The following is a 20,363-nucleotide window of genomic DNA, read 5'->3' as shown; positions in this document are numbered from 1 at the left end:
GTATATGCCTCTTTATCTAGCTGGATCTATGTAGAAGCTTGCATGCGCCGTGCGAGAGCATGGATACACATAGATATGCTTAAGATACGTCTGTAAAATGTATATACACCGAGAAGAGAGATGCGGTAGACCGATGTACACGGATTTATGTGTATATTGGAAATTTTACAATAAACGAGGAATTTATGCCGTGAGAACTCAGAAATGTGACAGCAGCCAAGTGTATTCAGGGCAAAAGTAGTCTGGGTTTCGGTATCATGTGTCTTGCTACTCCACTGAGAACAGCATAGGTGTGATATTTACCGACTTCAATTCTTTCCAGGTGTGTGGAGCTTTGCATCAGGGTAATAAGAACGTTCTTCTTTGCTTTCGGAATGGGAAATGACAGAATTTCACTTACATGATGGTAATCTGGAAACGAAAAGCTCTGCTCGAGGTGCAACGAGTGATCAGAAATCTCGGAAGCATAAATCTTTGCTTCCTCCTGCCTTACACATAATTTCCAAGTTCTGGGGGAGTTGTTTTTAATTATGAGATTACATTGAAAAAGAATAAAGAAAAAAATGCTGCTGGAAGATGCAATCTTGCTTTCAGAATAATTCCTACATGATGCCTAGAAGAGCTAGCTGAAGAGAGTTCTGTTACAGAAGTTATTTATTGAAGGAAGGAGACAGCTTAGGGAAAATCCGTCGTGAGCCAGGCAATTAATTCCCAGTCATGCACTTTAGAATTTTTCTTTTTTTCAACCTAAACGTCTCTACTAGCTTCAACAGCAGTTCTTTCGTGTTGACTTTGGCTAATTGCAGTTACTGTGAATTGCTAATAATCACTTGCTACAAGACCGGTGCGTCTTTCCGTCGCCAGCAGAGAAGGGCAGGTGGACCCCAGACCGACCGCTGCTGCCTTGAGAAAACGGCAAAGGCGACGGAAGGGACGGCAGGAGCTCGGGGGCTGCCCGGTTAGGCAGCACGCCGAGCCGCTGATAACTTTGCGGAAACACGGCGCTGCGGGGCGGGCTGGGGCGGCCGCCGCCCCGCAGCAACGGGGGTTGGGCTCCCGCCGGTGCCGGTGGGTCCCGGCGGCGCTGGGCTCGGCGCTGCCGCCGGCACCGCTGCACGGCAGCTCGCTGCGGCCACCAGCGCTGTCAGGCACCCGAAGGTGTTCTGAAGGCCGGTGCTTATGGAAACATCACCCAGGGCTCCGCGGTCGCGGTACCCACGCCTCGGCTGGCAGTGCCTGCGCGTTTGGAACAGAGGGGGTTTCGCCGTCGCCGGCCACCCCCGCGCTGGCCACATAGAGACAAATGCATGTGTTCACACACACTCCACTGGAATAAATAAAAGCCTAGCCCGGCAGAGCAAACCGTTGGGGAGTGCTGCGGCGGTGGCTGCCGCCCCGGCCGGCTCGGCTCGGCTCTGCCGGCAGCGGCTTGGGGCGGGGGGCGACCGGGGGACGGCAGAGGCTGCCTTCCCCTCTGCCACCGCCTGGGTACCGCGGCAGAGGTACCCGGAGGAGAGACGCACCAGCAGCGAGTTGCAAAGAGAGAGAGCGAGCCCGCGTCCTGCGCCGCCTGCCCGGCCGGGGAGCCGAGCTCTGGGCGACGCTGCGCCGCAGGGACCCCCAGCCCCCCCCTCTTGATCGGGGGCGGCTTCCCCGCAGGCGGCGGCTCCGCCTCTTTCCCCCGCCGCCGGCACCGCCTGCCGCGGCGGCGGGATCCTCTGGCGGCGGCTGCGGGAAGCGCGGCTGGCCGGGACCGGGACGGGGACCGGGCTGCCCCCCAGCCCGCCTGCAGCCGGCGGCAGCGCGCTGGGTTAACCCCTGTTCGGTGACCGTGTGCTGTTACCGGCGCTGTGTGTGGTCACCGAGCTGCCCAGCCCTCCGGGAGAGCCCTCGGTATGAGACTGGCTCCCCTCTTCCCTTTGGTGTGACAGCAAGCCCAAGGCTCGAGTGGAGTTTCATGGGTCAGTAATTACTGCCTCCTCCTCAAGCTGTAAGGAAAAAGAAAAGGTGATGTTTAAGACTTTCTGTTGTCCTCGGTGGGCTATATGTTAATGCCAAAGGAATACTTTAGCACCGCTCTTTATTACACCTCATCCCTCGGTCATTTCTCCATCCCTGCTTTCTTCATATACCTATATGCTTTTCTCTTTTAATCACACTTTCCGACTTTGCGGAGCCTTTTCAAATTGTGTATTCAGGTAAGGGTTGTGATATACGATATATATATATATGTATGATATATATCTTATATGTAATCTTTATCATACCCTGTATATATGATTTAATGACAGTAAAATGTTTATATTCTCTAGCACAATAAAATGGATCCATATTTTAACTTACTTCTCGCATTTTCGCGGAGGGTGACTATCTTTTCAACCTGAGGGATGCCGAAGTGAGACCTTTGTAGTATTTCTTGCACAAGGGGGGAAGTAAGAGCCTCCAAAAGCAGCTGTGCAGGGAGCTGGTTAGTCTAAGTAAGGGGGGAATACAGAAGGAGGGAATGGGGCTCACATATCAAGTGTCTCACTTGCTAGACCTGGGTGCCCCCTTTCTAGCACTGAACAGGTTCCTGAAATCAGGCACGTGAACTTTGCTGTGATTAAATGTTGAAGGAGAGCCCTCACTGGTGGCTTTCCTGGCATCCCAGTGGCTGAGGCTGCCACCTGCACCACGAGCAGCACAGGAGGGCACTGGGGCTGTTCTGAGACAAACAGGGAAGGGGCTGAAACCTGTCTCCTACAGCTCCTGGAGTCCTCCAGCTGGACGCTTGTTAGATATTTATCTGAGACTACAGACAGTTTATTCTGGCTGAAGGTCTCTGTCGCTGGAAGCATTTTGCTTTCTACAAATAATTAAATCTGCCTTTAGGTAGGAAGTTGAATTTCAGAGGTCCAGACACTTTCTGTGTGCCCTCAGCTCTGTCCTTCTGCACGGGGCTCACCACCCTCTTTGGCCCACGGGCAACATATGGAGAAGAGAATGCCTCCTGATATTGCTGTGCTGCAGCTCTTCAGAAGCTTTGCATGCACTGGCTGGCAGAAGCACGCCCATCAAGGGTGGGCAGGCCTGGACTCTGGGTCCAGATGACCCCTGAGGAGTTGTTTTGAGGATGTCAGTAACACCAGTCTGCAGTGAATGAAGAACTGAGCCCAGATCCACTGAGGCCAAGACTGCTGTGAGTGGCTGATTCCAGTGTTTTTTTATCATATATGTGACAAGTTATGTGGTATTTTTTTGTTCTATGTGTAGCAGATCAAATTTTCCCACCTACAAATGCAACCTACCATTGTCGGTCCAGTGCACTGCAATCTATTGATATTTCTCAAAAACTCTCCAAATTCATCTGACTGAAATGAGTTGGTATCTTCAATCAACATTTCTGATTTCCATTTCACTTTGGTTTTAGCCAGGGCCAATATAAAGAGCAATTTTAAGACATGATGACTGTGAGGAGTGATAATTGCTTTTGAGGATGGCAATGAAAGGCAAATAATGCAGTACAGAATGGGACACTTACACTTGGATCTATATTAGTGGTAAACTTAGGAAGATCCTTCAGAAGTCCTTTGGGCTTCATAAAATCTAACTTCCATTCTTTCTGCCTTTCTCAAAATTGAACAAATGCCCATAACAAAATAATGGAAGATGTAAAAACTGGTAAGGTGAAGATGTCATCTGAGATTGTTACCATGTGATAGCCATATTTAAATGTTTGTAGTGACATAAAAACATACAGAAAGCCAGAAAGAATTTGAGCAGTTTGATCAATCACTCCTTTAGAACACTTCAGGTTCCTCTGAACATTTCAGTGTCAATTCCAATCTGAGGAGCAAGGGTGTTGGGGAAAATACATCCTTATTACAAAGAACATTATCTCCAGACTTAAAAAAACATAGCCTTGCAAGTGCTACATTCATCTTATCTGCATAAACTGAATAGCAAAGCAGTTTAACTCAGTTCTCTTCAAAGTTTAATTTATACGTTGAGCAAGAATTTTTGAAAGACAAGATTATTTCATAAAATAATTTTTTCTCAGTTTTGTAGAAATATGTTTAGTTATTCCACAGAGGGCATATTCCATTTAGAAAAAAGCAGAACACAATTCAAGATAACAGAGGAGGGCTAAGTTTTAGAAAATACATTGTTGCCTAAATTCACCCTTGCAGTAAGCTGGCACAGCTCAAATATCAGAAATAAAAAACCTTTTCCATTGTATTTGACTTGTTCTTTCATTCTTAATGGGCGCAAGTGAGGAAATTTGGCAGTAGAACTGCAAACACTTACTCTCCGGTGCTGAATTGTAACTCACTTTTCAACCTTTTTTTGGTGAAAGCATACAGGAAAAACACAATGACAAGCAATTCCTATTTATTACTCTCTTTGGCCGTGACTAAGCTGTGAAGTAGATGAGTCCTGCAGGGTCCAAGCTCACCCACACTGGGGACAGTGACACAGTTCACCCCGCTCCTGAAGGCCCAAGCTTCTTCCAGGGCAGATCAGAGGAGGTTGATGTACATCCAGGTACAGCCCCAGCCTGCAGCAGGACAAGGCCAGGGTGTTTACTTTGAGCCAGAATCTGAGAAATACATCTCCCACAGTTCAGATGCCATCAGTAAGTAATGGTCTCCCCTCCAAAGAGTTATGCTGATGGCAGAGAGATTGAAATTGTTAGGTGTGGTGTAGTGCGAGGCAGTGGCATTTAAGTATTCCAGTCTGGAATCCATCAGTTTATTGAAGCATCTCCCAGATTATGAACCTACTGTTCAGGCAGGAGCACATGCTGCAAGGTGGCGGCTTCTCCTCTCATTTCCGTTCTCAGCAAGGATTAGGAATGCGTGGGATTCTCCAAGAAATGTAAGATAGATGGTTTCTTCAGGAAATTTCAATCTGGTTTAGCAAATCCACAGTAACAGAATGAGCTCTAATCATTGTTTTCTGCCTTTACCTTCAAACGCAGAAAGTGACAGTCAATATACCTTGAAGTGATTTATGTATAGAATGTCTGTGGTGCATATGCCTTTGGCAGGTAATTATCAGGTCCTCTACACGTCACATAAATTGTTTACCAAAATAAAGCAAAGAGCCTGATCCTGCGACCATGCAGCTCCGCTCTTTGCAGGTAGTTTGTATTCAGTGAAGACAAGGAAACTTTCCATGTAAGTAAAACAAGTCAGATTTAGAGGTCCTGGCACCGAGTCCTGCAGTGGTGACCAAAAAATGATGCTGAGCCATTCAGGGTGAGAGGCAAACTTGGGTGTAAGCAAATAATAAAAAGCACAGAGAACCCTTTGGGGCAGATAATGGCTCTGGAGAAGATGCTGTGAAGGTGGCTCCGAGTTTCCCATTCATGTAGCAAAAAAGCTCACCTTGGAGGCTTTTTGTGGGAGTCTGAGGAAAGTAAAAAGCAAATCCCTGTGATTCTGTTTTGGGGGATTCATGTGTATTCAGACATCTTTTTACAATGCTTGGTGTCTTCTGGAGGTTCACAGATAGTTCATAGGTTTTAACAGTGTAGTAGTAAATACAGCCTCCATATTACCCCAGAAGCACCCTGGTGCCACTTTCACAAATACTCTGTGGTCTGACTAGGCATTCCTGCGCTCCAGCCTTCTCTTGCAGAACATTTGCTGAGTAGCTGTATGGGGTCAGGACAAAGGTCTGGATAGTACAGTAACCTTCCTCTGAAAATGGACAGAAGCAGAGTTCTTTTGGGAAGAATGAGAGGAACAGTGCACATATATATGATATTCCTCCCAAGTACTCCTTCAGCTTCTAGCAATCAGCGCGTCTCAGGATCCTGATATAGTTTCAATCTATTTAGAGAACTGTGCAAAAGTCCCATGCTCCAGATTGAACCTGAACCCACAGAACCTGGTTTCGGTCAAGGACTGTCCAATTAGTTCCTTAATTTTTGGAACATCATTGTTCAATAACTGGTTTTAGTTTAAAACCCTACAACTACCTAAACTTCCTGTGGGGGGGAAAAAAACCCCAACAAACCAAACCCACCATGTTTTTCATGTACCTTGAATGTTTGATATCTGAGAGGAAGAAGTGTTAATAATACAACTTTATCATTTACGTTGTCATAAATAATAATGTGTGATAAAAAAGCCTGAGCCTATGCCACCTGTAGGCTGCAAGAATGGTTGGGAAGAGAATTGAGCTTACAGTTATGTATCAGTATACATACCTGCCAACCACATGACAGCATGTCTACATATGGCATTAAAAAAAGAGGGCAAATCAAGTGGACTGTTTTCTGGTGGGTCCTCACCAGCCCACCCATCATCCTCAGACACCTGTTTGAGTAAGATCAATTTGGTGCATTATGCTATGTCACTGATGTTGCTAGAGTTACGTCTCATCTGTTATTCTGGAGAGACTAGAAATAGCAAGCTGTTGGTAAACTGGTTTCTATCGAGCAAGACGCCTTGTCCAGATGTGTTACCTGGCACATACCAACCTGTGATGAATGTCAATGGCAGGCCCTATCATCAACCCCAGGAAAAGACTCGAGGGCAGTGAGCAAACACTCATCCATAGGGCTGCAGGCAGTCTTCGTCAGTGATTAACAAGACCCTACCATGCCACTCATTTCATGGTCACTTTGCCTTGCCACAGGAGGAATGCACACCCATATGAAACATTTAGAACAGTTCCCCTGGTGTGCACATCCTGACTAAGAGGAATTGTTGTTTGCTAGCCCTGACAGCACGTTGGGCTCATCTCTCCCTGACTGGATATTCAGCCTCCAGGAGCTGGCATTTATTGTACATCTCCATGGCCACAGGAAGAGGCAGAAGATGCTTCAGCTGAGAGGGTCTGTCTTGTACATGCAGAAATATCTGCTCCCCTCTGCCAGTCACCGGGTGGTTTTAGCTGTTTCAGAGGTGCTCAGTGAGTGAATCACTGGGGACACCCAGTACATTGTGTCTGCAGTTCCCTTCACTGCATCCCTGTCGGGCTTGGCAAAGCTATGTGCTCTTCACCGAGAAAACAGGAGGTCTCGTTGGCTCCAACCTTTTTGTGGAAATAACCTGCATACAAGAAAAGAAATAGCCATGGGACTTCATACAGTTTCGCCTCCCAATGGGCTTTGCAATTTTTCACTATTTTCAATCCCCAAAGGGCCAGATTTATTGCATTCAGATACCATTATCTCACTTTTAAAACAAAAAAAATGATGAACATAGAGGTGTGTGGCTGTTCAAAGCCATATGGGAAGCCTACATGAAAACAGCTCCAAATCCTCATCTTGGCTCAGGATAGCACCGTAACTAATAGATGGGTATGCCCCTCCCTTGCTCCTCTTTAACAGCTTCCAGTCACCCACTCAGTCCCGTGGCTTCTCCGTGGGCACTGAGAATTTGCAAATTTCTAATTCCTCAGCATCAAACAAAAACCTGCAAAAAGGAATAGGAGTGTGAGTTTTTTTCTTGGCAATGTTTAGGAGTGAAGGGGGATGAAGAGAACACACACAAGAAGTCCAGACAGCTCCCCAGTCCCGGACTAGACCCTCACCTTAAAGTGAAGCACGAGCTCTGCTCTCTGTACCAAAGAGCACATGGGGTTGATGCTTCATAGCAAGATAGCACCTAATTCTGAAACATCTCAATTCACTGTCTTCCCTCAGTATATACCTTTCTGGGCAACAGTGAGGATGTGTCATGCTCACACATGTGACCGAGTGCATGATGTGTGCTTTTCATTTACTCCTTCCGGCTCTTGTGGTGATTTTTTGGTCTCTCTAAAAGGATAACCAGTATAAGAATGACATTTTGCAATCAAATGTTGAATGCATTTTTTATTTAAACATTAAGATTAAATTACAAAAGCTTCTGGAACAAGGAAAAGATGCCAAGGAGGAAAGAGCTGAAAACTCAGATTGCATTTTCTCATTCATTGTGAAAGCAAAACACATTGGCAGCAGCAAGGCGTTTTATAGAAAAGTTTCAGATGGACAGTACAAAGACCTTTCTGTCAACATTGTCACTGAAACACCTTGCTGTCATGAAGCACATCTTTTTCTCTGATCACACTTCTTAGTGTCAGCTGATTGGTTTTCACTGTGGGAAACAAGCAATAATTATTGCAGAATTACTATAATTCTTTACTGTTAATCTCTGATAATATAACACAATCTTCTTCCTGGGAAAATGTCCAAACACCATTTACTTTACCCTAATAAAAATGTCTACTGCTGTTGTTAAAAGTTTTATTTGCACAGGTATGTTCCTAATCTATGTTAATTTCATGCAGTATATCTCTAATTTTTGGAATAAATACTGAGAATCATTCAAGAAAATTCCTTGGAATGCAAAATCCAAACAAACTTACTGTCTTTTAAGGGCAAGATTCCAGCACCTTTATTTACACAAGTAGCATCCTGCTCCCTATGTTACTTCACTGCACGCTAGAAGCTCAAGCAGTGAAAATTAACATAGCCCCATTAGGATTCAGTGCATTGTATTATTTTCCAATGAAAATTGGGCTGAGCAGTTTTACTGTGGAGTAATGCACTACCTATAACCAGTAAAGGTGCTCAAACATAGACCTATACTTAATAATTTGGCACATTTACAACTGGCGTTACTCAGTAACTTATCAGATGACAATAGTGGAGCTCTTCTGTAAAATATAGGTTAAGCCTATATTTGTATGACTGTACATCTGAAGTATAAAAACCACGATATGTAGTACACTTGAACAGTTAAAAAATATAACTTATTTCATTTGTAAACTACCAATGCAAGATACTCAGCAGCAAAGAAGCCATGTTCAATGCCTTCTGATCTTTTATAAAGATCTGTTGCTGTAAGTAATATAATTGTCTCCGAAACATCTGAGGTTACATGTAGAAACAATCAAGGCAATATTATTTGTACATATTATTAAACATGCAAAAAACTTCCTGAAGAATATTGCCCAAATGTAGAAAGTTGTCTGGATCTCAAATTTCCTTGGTAGCGCCTGCTTTGTAAGTATGGCTCATGTGGCTTTAGAGTCCTTCAGTTTATTTTGGAGAACTGGCACCTTTGATAACAGGCTCCCTATTCAAATATGTGGCCCAGTAAACTAAGTTAAAAGTTCCAAACAGCACTGGAAAAATTATCCGGGACATTTTGTCAATCTTACTGATGCTGTTGTAAGTCTTTTTGCTTTCAGCAGGCTTTTCTTCTGCAGGCTTCGCTGGAGCAGATGCAGTGTTTGAGATGACAGATGGGCCTGAGTCCTTTGGCATGTTTGGCGCGGGGGTCATCTTCCCAGTGCTGTAAGTATGAGTTGATTTATTTCCCAGCAATTGACGCTCTTTTTTCTGCAGTGTACAGAACAAAACATTAGACTGTGGGAACAGAAAGTGGAAACACATTCTCAAGACACTAACCCAAAAATCTAAGTACCATAATCAATCATGCCAACAGATGCCTGTTGCCTATGCGACTTTGACTACCAAACAGCTGTTCCTGTCTTGACTTTATATCCCTTACTCATGTTAAACTTTCCCCAATGCCAGAGAAAACTAAGTGACTGTCCTGACCTGGATCCTACCTGGTGTGTGCATTAGCAGCCTCTTTTGTCAAGGCGATGTGGTCCTGCACCTGCAGAGGTTGCTGCCCCACGGACAGCTGCCAAGATGTGAACCTCACTCTCCTGGCTGCAGCAACGAGTGTGGTTGGGCTCATTGCCCCTGCCAGCTTGCCCTCTCTGTATTGTTCCTTTGGGGTGCCTGCAGGTCTGAGCTCTCTCTAGGCCATCATTTGCTAAGAATCAGACTTATTCCAAAACTTTCATTTCAGCATGAAACTCAAAACTTCGTGTTTTCACAGAACCGCTCTTTTGTGTCTTTTTTTCTTGGGGATACTGTGATGGGACCCTGACTCATGGAGTTCAGTGTGAGCTTTGTCATTTATCTGAAAGAGTGCATAGGGAGTATTCTGCAGAGATATGTTTCATAGTTTATGTCTGCTGTTATCAGAAGTTTGGTCACTGAAATGCTGTGTGTACTCAATTCCCTCCATCCTTCTGGAAATAGCCCTCTTCATATAGATGGTGGAGACTGATACTCTATCTCTGTGAAGATAAGAAGGCATATCTCCTTGCAAATTTTCCTCTACAGGAAGGTGAAAGTATGTCATGAGGTAATTAAATACCTTTTCCCCAAAGAAGCTGAAAATTGTCCGTTCAGTTATTTGAACTATGTTGAGTCCCTGCTTTTTATGTGTTTAAAAAATGTGAGGTAAGCACCTTGATTTTAGCAGCTTCCAGGGCTTTTTTGCCATCCCATGCCCAACTCCTCTTGGTGAAATAGTTGACTGTTGCAAATTCAATCAATGCAGAAAATACAAAGGCATAGCAGACAGCTATAAACCAGTCCATGGCAGTAGCGTAGGCCACTTTTGGCAAAGAGTTACGGGCACTAATACTTAAGGTGGTCATGGTGAGGACTGTTGTCACTCCTATAAAGAAGGGGGGAAAAAGAGGAAGAGGTGAGTCTGGTAGCCCTTACAAGATCCCTAAGAAGCCATGAGCAGGCTGCAATTCAGCAGGATGCCTAAGGTGGCCACATGAAGTCAGTCTGTTTCCATATTACGGTCCAGGAGAGTAAGATACATTACTCTCCAAGAAAAAATGAAAGCCTCCACCCTCAGATGTTTAATTTTGTGGTGTTCTGGTTATGTTAAGTTATAGTGTATTTAAATAAGTGTTTTTAGGGTAACACAAACCCAGCTGTTACATAAACCAAGGCCTTACTGGCATTTTATCCCTGTATACTGATGCATAGTATGTATAGAGTGTCCCTTGTTAAATAGTACATTATAAAATCGGTGAGCAACCCATTTAGCAGTAACTGTCAGAATCAAGTGGGATTACTGGTTTTATTTTCTCACATGAAGATTGTATGTATGAAATTGTTGGCTGTTACTGACTGCCTTGCCTGTAGCTCCTCCTTTCCCATAGGCCAGTAAGTGACTGAGCTGCCACTACTTCCACCTGTGGAAGGATTCTTCCAATAGGACAAAACCCAACTCCCAGTTACAGCTTTGTAAACCTAGAATGGGTACCACCAATCAGCAAAGCGATGCTGGTACCTGTATTCTCCCCATACAGCTTGATGAACTGATTTTTGATCAAAGCTGCTGACTGACTTCAGAAGAATGACTCTTTTAACAACAGCTGAACAAAGTTTTACATAATAAACTGCTCCCACTCACCTCATTTTTCATCTACTGAAAATTCTGTATTTCATCAACCTTTACTTAAGGCTATGTTTATTTTCTGCAATCTTCTAGTGATAAATTGAGTAATTTAAGACACCCCAAAGGATTTTTCCATGACAACTTCTGTAGTAAATATGCTTTTTCTAAATGCAAAATCATATTGATTTGTTTGATGGTAATAGAGATAATTGTCACTAATTAACCTCTACATGGTTTTCCAAGATAAACATCTTAAAACAGAGATAAACAAAATGTCTCAAAGTGAAATCTGTTTCAAATGCTTAGCTTGAGTATACACTAAATACAATATTATGGATGTTTTCTTGTTGTAAGCCATCCAGTATTTCACCCAAGTGAAAAAAACCCAACCCAACCCAAACCACAAATCACACCAATCCAGTTCTTTTGTCTTCTGTCCTTAATATTAGTATAATTGATTCTTGACCAATTTCTATAATAACTACCAAAAAAGCCCAGACAGTGTCTTTAAATGAAGTTTGACTTTAAACTGGAAGAGAACAAGCGAACATCTAGAATACCTCAAGCAGAAAAAAGCATTAGTGCACTGTGGTTTTGTTACAGCAAATCACTTCCACAAGCCAGACCGATCCTTCCTGCATGCTGGGAGAAAGTGTGATACTCACCAAAGACAGTCCTAGCAGGGACAGATTCTCTGTTTAGCCAAAACGACACTTGCGATAAGATCACAGTCATAATGCAAGGAAGGTATGTCTGGATGACAAAATAACCAATTTTTCTTTTCAGATGAAAATGGGCTGTCATAATAGTATATTCACCTAGGAGGAGAAAAATGTGCATGTGGGTAAAATAAGGGAGGCTTACTGATTTAGGGACTTAAGCAGGCCAGCTCCACACACACAGAGACACACACACACCCCCCCCCCCCCCAATTTGAAGATATCATTCAGCCGTTCTTAATTTCATTCATTAAAAATGTCTGGATTTCTCCGTTGTGGAAAACCAGAGCTTGAGAGAGAGGTGCTGCTAGATCCTGTTAGACTTCACATTCATTCCCCAAAAGCAAAAGGCAATGCAATGACTGACTACTCCTACTGCACTGAAAAGCTTCACTCCTTTTATGCCACCTGGGTTGTCTTGACATTCACAGGCTTAAAAAACCTGGGTTGCCGTCACTGCCTCAGTCCTGCCCATTTTTTACTCAGTCCTACAAACAGTTAAGGCCACCTACTCTTAGAAACCTGATTTAGCAGCAGGACTTAACCTCATTAGGGCAACTGTTACTGTCAAGCCATCATTCTTCAACAATGAGAAGGGATCGAGACACTTCTGTACTGCACTTGAGGGACTGCCTGTCCCAGTGTCAGTGCTGCAAAACCTGCAACTTTGCACATGGATCCTGGGATGTCTTACTGATCTGAGCACCCAAACCCATCAGATTGCTCCTCCAGAAAAAAAAAAAAAAATAATCCCTCTAGTACATGCAGTTTACCTAGAATTTGGTACACTTTAATCTGTTTCTGGATAGACATTGTGCCATGCCTTGTTCACTTGAGCAATGAATATCTGAATATCATACTGCCTGCATGGAGAATTCACTGAAAGCTGCCACAGCAGTGCTAAATTTCATGTCTTTTTTATATGCCAAATTCACAGCATTGCCTTAATCTGTCTTTTGTCAGGTTCTCCGAATTTCAATAAAAGCCTAAAAAAATGCACTCCAAAATCGACAGACCAGCTGTCACGTTCCCTAATGTTTCATTAAAAAATCAGAACTTAACTGGTTCTCTCAGGCTGTTCCTGGAAAACCATATAGTTGTTACTGAAGACTATTCATTGATGGTAACTGCTCCTCAAAGCCAAAATCTTGCTAGCTAAAACCAGGCTACTATTTGCCTAGGAAAAATAAGAGTAAAAACAAAATGTAAGAATAAAAAAACCCCAAACCCTTCAAGCCCTAACAGATCTCCACTCACATTGATACCAAATTAATTTAAATGCATCATTCGGCTGGGTACTGATGAATCAGAGTAATGCCTGTTCTGAAATATATATCGTCCTCCAAGAACAAAACAAATATAGCTATAATCTCTGTTGCAAGACTTGACTGTTAGTTTCTATAGACCAGCGACAAAAGGAAAATATATCACAGGCTGGTTCTGCCTTGAGTGAGTAGCCCGCGTTGAGCTGTGGCCAGCATTGCTAAGCTGTTAGATCTGGCAGATTATTTCTAAGTGACAATATGGCTAATTAGCGGAGAACAGGTCTAGAGTGAAAGGGCTTTTGCAGGTACAGCTGCACTGATATGCTATGCTAAAGAAGCTCTGTTATTCTGAATTAAGTTTTGCAGAGCTCGTTGTGCTGAGGATTTTAGTCAGAGACTGGAACAGCACAGAAATACCTTACCTGACAGCCTGCCTCAATCTTTATGACTTTCTCCTGGAGTCTGATTTTCTGGTGAAACAGTCCCCTGAGGAGGGATGTGGAGATGGACAGGGAATGCTGTGAAACTGGGGACAAAATCCCTGTGAAGCAACATCTAATTCCTTTCCATTTAGTGTAACTTTGAAGCAGGGATACTGAACATGCTGTGGTCTTGGAAGGAACCCCACTTGCTCTTTATTCAGGAGCATTTAGTTTGTGGATTGCTCATCAAATATGCCAGGAGCAGCAGGGTCTATGTGCCTGTAATCTGTTTCTGAGTTGCTACTGCACCGGGATGTGTTTGAGTCACAGTTTCCCTGCTTGCTAAGGAGTGACGGTATGCATTATTGATTTTGACATATGCTGTTGGAGCTGGAATAAAAAAAAAGTAAACAGCTTCAGCAGAGCAACAGGACCCCCTTATTTCCTTTTTAAAATGCAGAAAATGAATGCCTACATTTTGATGGCTCTCCACAGCTGACTTTTGCCTTATGAATTTCTTTAACCTATCAAAGCTCTCATCTGCACTGAAATAATGATATCACCTTGATTTTGTACTTGCTCTTCTTCCAACTGATACCTTCTCTGATTTCCCATGCTGTCCCTTTCAAAAATGCCTACACTAGGAATGCTTCCTCCAGCAGACCTAGGGCTTATGAAACCCCCACAGCTTTTTTAATGACCTAGGAGCACTGCTTAAAGTAAAGCAAACATCTGCCTGAGTTGGCCTTTTGTTTATACAGGCTCTACTGCAGCGGCAAACCTCCCTTTTACTTCTGTAAGGCCACTGTTTACCCTTAGACCACAAGCTTTCTTGAACAAGAGAATTTTTATCATTGGTTTATGTAACAATTAAAAAAGAATCCTGTTCCTGATGGGGTCCACTCATCACTGCATGAAACAATTTTGATAACAAATTTAGCACTAATGAAAAGCCCCAGAGGAGGAATGGCTGCATTTCTTCATAGAGCTACGCTACCGTGCTGCTGCTGGTCTTAAGGTATTTTTATGCTTTAAAAGCTGCTACAGTATTTTTTTGGTATCTAGATGATGGAGTTCTGGAGATCATGCTTACAAATTTTCCAGGCTTTTACATGCATTCTTCCATTGCCATTATGCTGGGAGTCAATAGAGTATTTTAATGAGGCTGCACCAGTTCCCAAGCTTGTTTGTTTACTGGATATACCTGGACTCAGGTCTGTCAACCGCTGTTCTGGAGAGATCCTGACAGGTCTGTAATGCCACATCCCTGACCATGGCATCCAGAATATTTTGGCCCACAAGAAATGCCTGTATGAATTTTATAGTGATGCAGGGGAAAAATTAATCTCAAGGAAAAATCAGAATTATTTGGTGCAAAATGAAGGGTTGAATGCTTCTTTTATTATGTAGGCTTTGGATATTTCAAAGCTCAGGCTCCAGCTGGCAGAAAATAAAAGAGTGGGTTTTTGTTTGGTTTTGTGGCACTGTAGATCCTAAGTTAGCAGTGAGAGATTCTGGGTATGGGAAACAGAACTGGGCAATCATTTGCAGAAAGCAGCAAGATCCACTTGGACCCAAATCCCATATGTGATTGTTTTCACTTGCACCACCAGGGCATAACAGATGTTAGGCCTGTTGGAAGCAATGTGAGTAGTCAAACATCTTCTCTTTTGGGGGAGTGACATTAGGGGATGTTAGCACAAAAAAAACCACCAGCAAAACCCCAGGGGTCATATGTCAGAGCTATTTTATGTGGCATGGCTAAAATGTTCCCGATTTCAAGACTGGCTGGTGAATTGGGAGTGCCAGGATGGCTTTTTTCTGAGAAGACAGCCAATCTTAGTGACTTGCCTACAAAATCAGGAGAATCCCAAGGGATCCAGCAGGTCCAGCATTTCCATATTGAAAAAAAATGTCTGCTAGAAAGAAGAGCATAAATGTTGTATGGCAGATGCAAACATTTTGCCGATGCAGCTGCAAGGGCTGTGTAGTTTGACTTGTGTGTCAAAAAACCCACAAAAGATCCAAGCATTTGGATATGTGCAACAGCTATTTGGTTTTTCTTTTTCATGTTCAACAATTCAATAGGAGGAAGAAATGCCTTAGCCGTTCATGAGTAACCCTGATTACTGGCCTCCTACGAGCTTGATGAAGTCCAGAAAATCCATTGCTGACTGATGCTTTCCCTGTGCAAAATCGGATTTTTGTATTTTGCTAATCCCTGGTTACAATCTGTGTCCTGCTCTTTGTGATCCAGCCTGCAATCAGAATCCAGCCAGCCCAGATGTAACCCGGGACATTAATATAAAATCTTGACATTGGAAAACAAGCATTTATTAGCCTAAATCTTAAGATACAGGAGGGAGGAGGTTACTGGGCAGAAACTTTGGGATTTGTCTGAAGAGTCCCCTGTTTCCTTGGGCTGAGGAGCACAAGGAGCTTTCACAGGCAAAGCTGCAAACTGGAAGTGGCCTGGAGTGGACACGCTGGAGCACTCACTGCCTGGGCTGGATGGTTTTCATGCTCTAAGGAGCAGGACGAGCTTGTAGGAGATGCTCCAGTACATCCCCTGGATCTTTTTCTTGGCAACACTGAAGGCAAGAGGCGAGCTGCCGTTCATTGCAGAAAACAACGCCGCTATGATGGTAAACTGGTAAGGAAAAAAGCGCCTTTGCTCTTTAATAGGAGGAGATAGCATACTCGTCCTTTTTCTTTGCAGTGGTGGCTGCTCTGTCTATACATTTCTCTAGACTTTAGGTATCTTTGCTTTAGCAACAGCTTTGTGTCTCCTGAAATGGGCAAGGGAGGGGGTGAAGCTCTGTAGGATGGAGGTGGTGGTCATGTTTAGTGGCTCCCCTGTTCCGCTCGAGGCAAGGCTTCCCTCACTTTGTGTCCTGTTTGGAGAGTATGTGGCAAGCTCAGCTGCCCCCTCTTTATTTGCCATGTTTGGACAGTTTAAGCAGAAAGCTTTATGCGCCTTCATGTTTTGGTCCGGCTAACTTTGTGTGCAAGTGTACGTATACCTGTTTTCACATCTCCTACATTTCCCGCGGACAGTAACAGGTTCCCAACTCAATCTATACCTTGTCCTCTACAATCCTGCCTTCAGCTTGGAGCCCATCTTTTTTCACCAGGGACACAGCACATCACCAGAAGCCTCTGTCGTGCTTTGCCAGCAGGAATCGCTCCCAGTTGTGCTGCCGCTGGCTGCCCCCTTTCCCCACCCCAAGCCCTGTACAACCAGTGCGGTGGAAATCCCCCTTCCCTTCACAGCAGGCTGGATGCCACTAATGCTCCCCAGACAAGTGCATTGTGTAACCTGGTTAAGCCCCCATCCTGCTGAGCCCACGTGATCCCTGTCCCAGCCTCGACCCCCCCAGGAGTCCCCCCGCCAATGCACGCCCAGGGCTGCCCTTGCGTGGGAGCCTTAAGAAGCAGGACGGCATGGCTCACGTGGGTGCCTGGCCTGGGATTAAAGCTTCTTTGCCTCCCTAATGCTGCCACATCTGGCGCCTATGCTTGCAGCCCGGGAGGAAATGGGAATCCTCGGGGTTTGCACCTCCTCTCCAGCCACGTGGTCCCCTGGACACGCTGCAAAGCCATGCCACAACCCCCACTTGCCCTCTGCTCCCTCCCCCGCTGTGGTTTCATCAAGCAAATCACTTTAAAGCGATGATTGAAACGGATCAAATGTGTGGGTGGTGTTTGCCTCCCGGGATGGTTCCTCCCATAGGGAAATAAGCCAGCAACAGCTCTGGCAGCTTCAGCAAAGGTGGTCACCAAGAAGTTGTGTGCAGCTTCTCCAGTGCTCCCGTTAAATAGCAGGAGCTTGGATGCACCTTCACCCGTTGCAACGTGTGTAAGAACCAGCATATAAGCCTCTCAGTGTTTCAGCATGTCTGCTAAGTGGTCAGGAACCTGCACAGGATCTCTCAAGCACCCTGCATCCCACAGATGTTTCCCTAACCTCCTTACAAAATAACCGGAGCTTGTGGATCAACCCTCCTGCTCCAGCTATCGGCAACCACGGGATGGAAATATTATCCCTACCTGTACTGGTACTGATGTTTTCAGTTCCTACAGTTTGTCCCATCAGGTGGTACTGGTTAAGTCGTGAGCCATCTTCGGCCACCACCACAGAGGTTGTGGTGCTATTAGTCCACACATAGATGACTTCAGAATTAGGGTAAGCATCTGTCAACAAGGGGGGAAAAAAGACGGTGATGAGTAAAAAACACAGTGTAATATTTTAGTGGATCTTTAAATGATAAACAGTGGGGAGAGGGAAGAATGGAGGAGTGAGAGTGAATGGAGAAAAACAAATAAAGATGATATAATCATGTTCCCATATGCCCAGCTCAAAAAATATTAGGTTGAAGCTTTCTAATGTAACAGATGTGTGGGAAGGTTTGTCAAAGGCTGGAACAGTGGAGGTATAAATATAATCCATCACAACCACTCGATTTGAGAAAGAGCAGCTCAGACCTATATTCACCTTGCTGGCAGCTCCTAAACCCCAGCAAGCTGCAAAATGCGTTTTGCTGAAATCCCCCCTCAAAAGGACTTGGGCACCTTAAGTGCCCGGACAACGGAGACCCTCTATGTCTCATCCCATCTCCAGAATAAAATAGTAAGTGATGCCATGTGCAAGTGTGGGGTACGGTGCGCACGCGCTGACCTTGTGTTATGAACATGCGGATGAAGGGATAGGTCTTGCATGCGGGCGGTGGCTGTAGGTAAAGGAAGCTGGGATGTGTCTGCCTGTGCCTGTGATGCTGAGGAGCAGAGGCAGGATTCAGGGGTGAGTGAGACTGCATGCAGGAGAGCAGGAGGGCGGGGGGCTCTGCATAGCAGAGCAAATCAGTGGTGGTGCAGAAACACCTCCACACCTGGAAATGCAAATGTTTTAAGATTTCTCTACGTTCATTTGGAAGTCCTAGGAAATAAAGGTGGTGACAGTACTGCCAACTCATTCCTTCCTCTATAACATCGCTGTTATTTTTAATGCCCTAACACCTGGAGTAATTATGCTGTTATAAGGGAATCTTAGTTTTCTTTTACTGAGATAGTCAATGCTGGTTTTATTTTTTGAGCTTACTTCGCAGATAGTCTCAGAAAATCCAGGAGCTTACTATAAATTTAAATATATTTTATTTAACTTAAGTAGCTCTTATGCTTTTTAGAACACCTCGATCACTGAAAGCTTTCAGGTGACATTACTGCAGGCATCTTACAGTAGGCTGGGGTCCATTGGACTGAAATCTCGGGAAAGCAGGCAAGGCTTACTCTCCAAATAGGAGGTGAAAAGCAGGTGGAGTTGGAAGCAAGAAATATGTTATGGTGGTCCCTGGACCCATACAACTAGGAATGTCAAGCAGAAAATGGGAAGTGGTCCCAGTTCAGGTTAAGAGCATATGTGTGTAGCACAATGAGCTGCAGAACACTTGGATGCTGGAGCAGGTAGCAGGGAAGAAAGCAGCACCTTGTTTTCCTGTTATTAACCTTCCTGTGGCATCTATGGGAAGTGCTGACAGAGGCAGGACACTAGGCTAGATACACCTTTTGTCTGACCATTTATGGCTGTTTGTACATTGTTGTCCACACCTCAGAAAAGCTATAGAAATAATGAAGAGAGAGAGGGGAGAGGGTTCAAAAGAGGAGCACAAGTATCTCCAAGGACTGGAAATCAAGCCATGATTTGAAGCTTAAGGAGCTCACAGACAAGAAGCTGAGACATGACTCAAGTGCTGAGTACAGATACTTGCATACAGAAATTACAACCACGGTGAATTTCTTGTACTACTGACTAAAGTAAAAGCAAAATTCAGTGCCTGAAAGATGGTTTCAGGCAGATTCAGATAAAGAACAGGACACAATTTCCCAACTGGGGGGCAGTAATCAAACAGTGGATAACCTTCTGAGAAAAAAAATACGGACGACTATCACTAAAAAGATAATGATGGGAAGATATCTTTTTTGTCACATATCTGAGAGTTGCTGCTGTATTCAGGGCTGGAGTTGATCCAGGGTTTGGAAGTTGAGGATGTACAAATTCTCCATCCCTTGTTAACCATGCAGGACTGCCCACACGCCTTCCATGTGCTTATATTGGTAGCTATGCAGTAAAATTACTGTAATTACATCTCACGATCCACTTTGAAAGGCTAAGAAGGAATGTTTTCTGTATTTCAAAATATTTGCATAGCAAAAAAGTGAAAGATTTTCACCTTTCCTTTAGAGCTGAGGTACTTTCTCATCTCAGAGATGATTACAAGTTTACCAATAATTCCAAAGCCAGATCTGGAGAGGACAAGTAGGAGGAGATGGGTCCATTTAAAAAGGTGCTGCAGAAAGCCCTCCTTTTTAAATGCTTATCTGGTATATGTTGTTCATGTGTCAATACCCCCAGTGAATGTTGGATTTGTGTAGGCAGATTTGGGATTGTCAGAGAATCTGGGTTTTACCTATGTTACTTCCTACACCAGGGGGGGGAAGAAAAAGCTTTGGACTTCTTGTTAGGATGATCCAAATGTATCCGACCTCAGCAGTTCCCTGTTACTGCAAGGATCCCAGGCAATGGGATAATTGGGTTTGTCCTGTTTCCTGCCAATGACACAATAAGCCAACCCGACTAGACTCCTGGTGAGAGCACTGTAATCAAATTCCACTGAAATTGCAACCACATGGGAACATAGACCTGTAAGGCTTAACAAGTATTTAGATTATTTGGTTCTCTGCTCTGCCTAGCCTCTG

At 44.2% G+C, this 20,363-nt stretch overlaps 2 protein-coding genes across 4 annotated transcripts in view; one reads left to right on the top strand and one right to left on the bottom strand.

The window, feature by feature from the left end:
• Positions 1-7,795: 7,795 nt before the first annotated feature.
• The window catches only part of GABRA5 (gamma-aminobutyric acid type A receptor subunit alpha5), a 59,960-nt gene continuing 47,392 nt past the window's right edge, over positions 7,796-20,363 (bottom strand). For 2 of the 3 annotated variants that reach the window (XM_055702728.1, XM_055702727.1), the window contains exons 8-11: positions 17,661-17,804; positions 11,870-12,022; positions 10,252-10,463; positions 7,796-9,322 (exon numbers count right to left, since the gene is read on the bottom strand). In XM_055702728.1, the coding sequence (XP_055558703.1) occupies positions 9,020-9,322; positions 10,252-10,463; positions 11,870-12,022; positions 17,661-17,804 (812 nt within the window). In that variant the 3' untranslated portion in view covers positions 7,796-9,019. The remainder of the gene's footprint in view (positions 9,323-10,251; positions 10,464-11,869; positions 12,023-17,660; positions 17,805-20,363) is intronic. The other variant, XM_055702730.1, reaches the window with a different exon arrangement.
• The window catches only part of GABRB3 (gamma-aminobutyric acid type A receptor subunit beta3), a 199,960-nt gene continuing 195,295 nt past the window's right edge, over positions 15,699-20,363 (top strand). The window contains exon 1 of the mRNA XM_055702724.1: positions 15,699-16,263. Coding sequence (XP_055558699.1) covers positions 16,163-16,263 — 101 coding nt within the window. The 5' untranslated portion in view covers positions 15,699-16,162. The remainder of the gene's footprint in view (positions 16,264-20,363) is intronic.

This window comes from Falco cherrug, chromosome 2, assembly GCF_023634085.1.
Source record: "Falco cherrug isolate bFalChe1 chromosome 2, bFalChe1.pri, whole genome shotgun sequence".
In the NCBI taxonomy this organism is placed as follows: Eukaryota; Metazoa; Chordata; class Aves; order Falconiformes; family Falconidae; genus Falco; species Falco cherrug.
The sequence above is the reverse complement of the archived record's forward strand: the minus strand, read 5'-3'. Positions and strand labels throughout refer to the sequence as shown.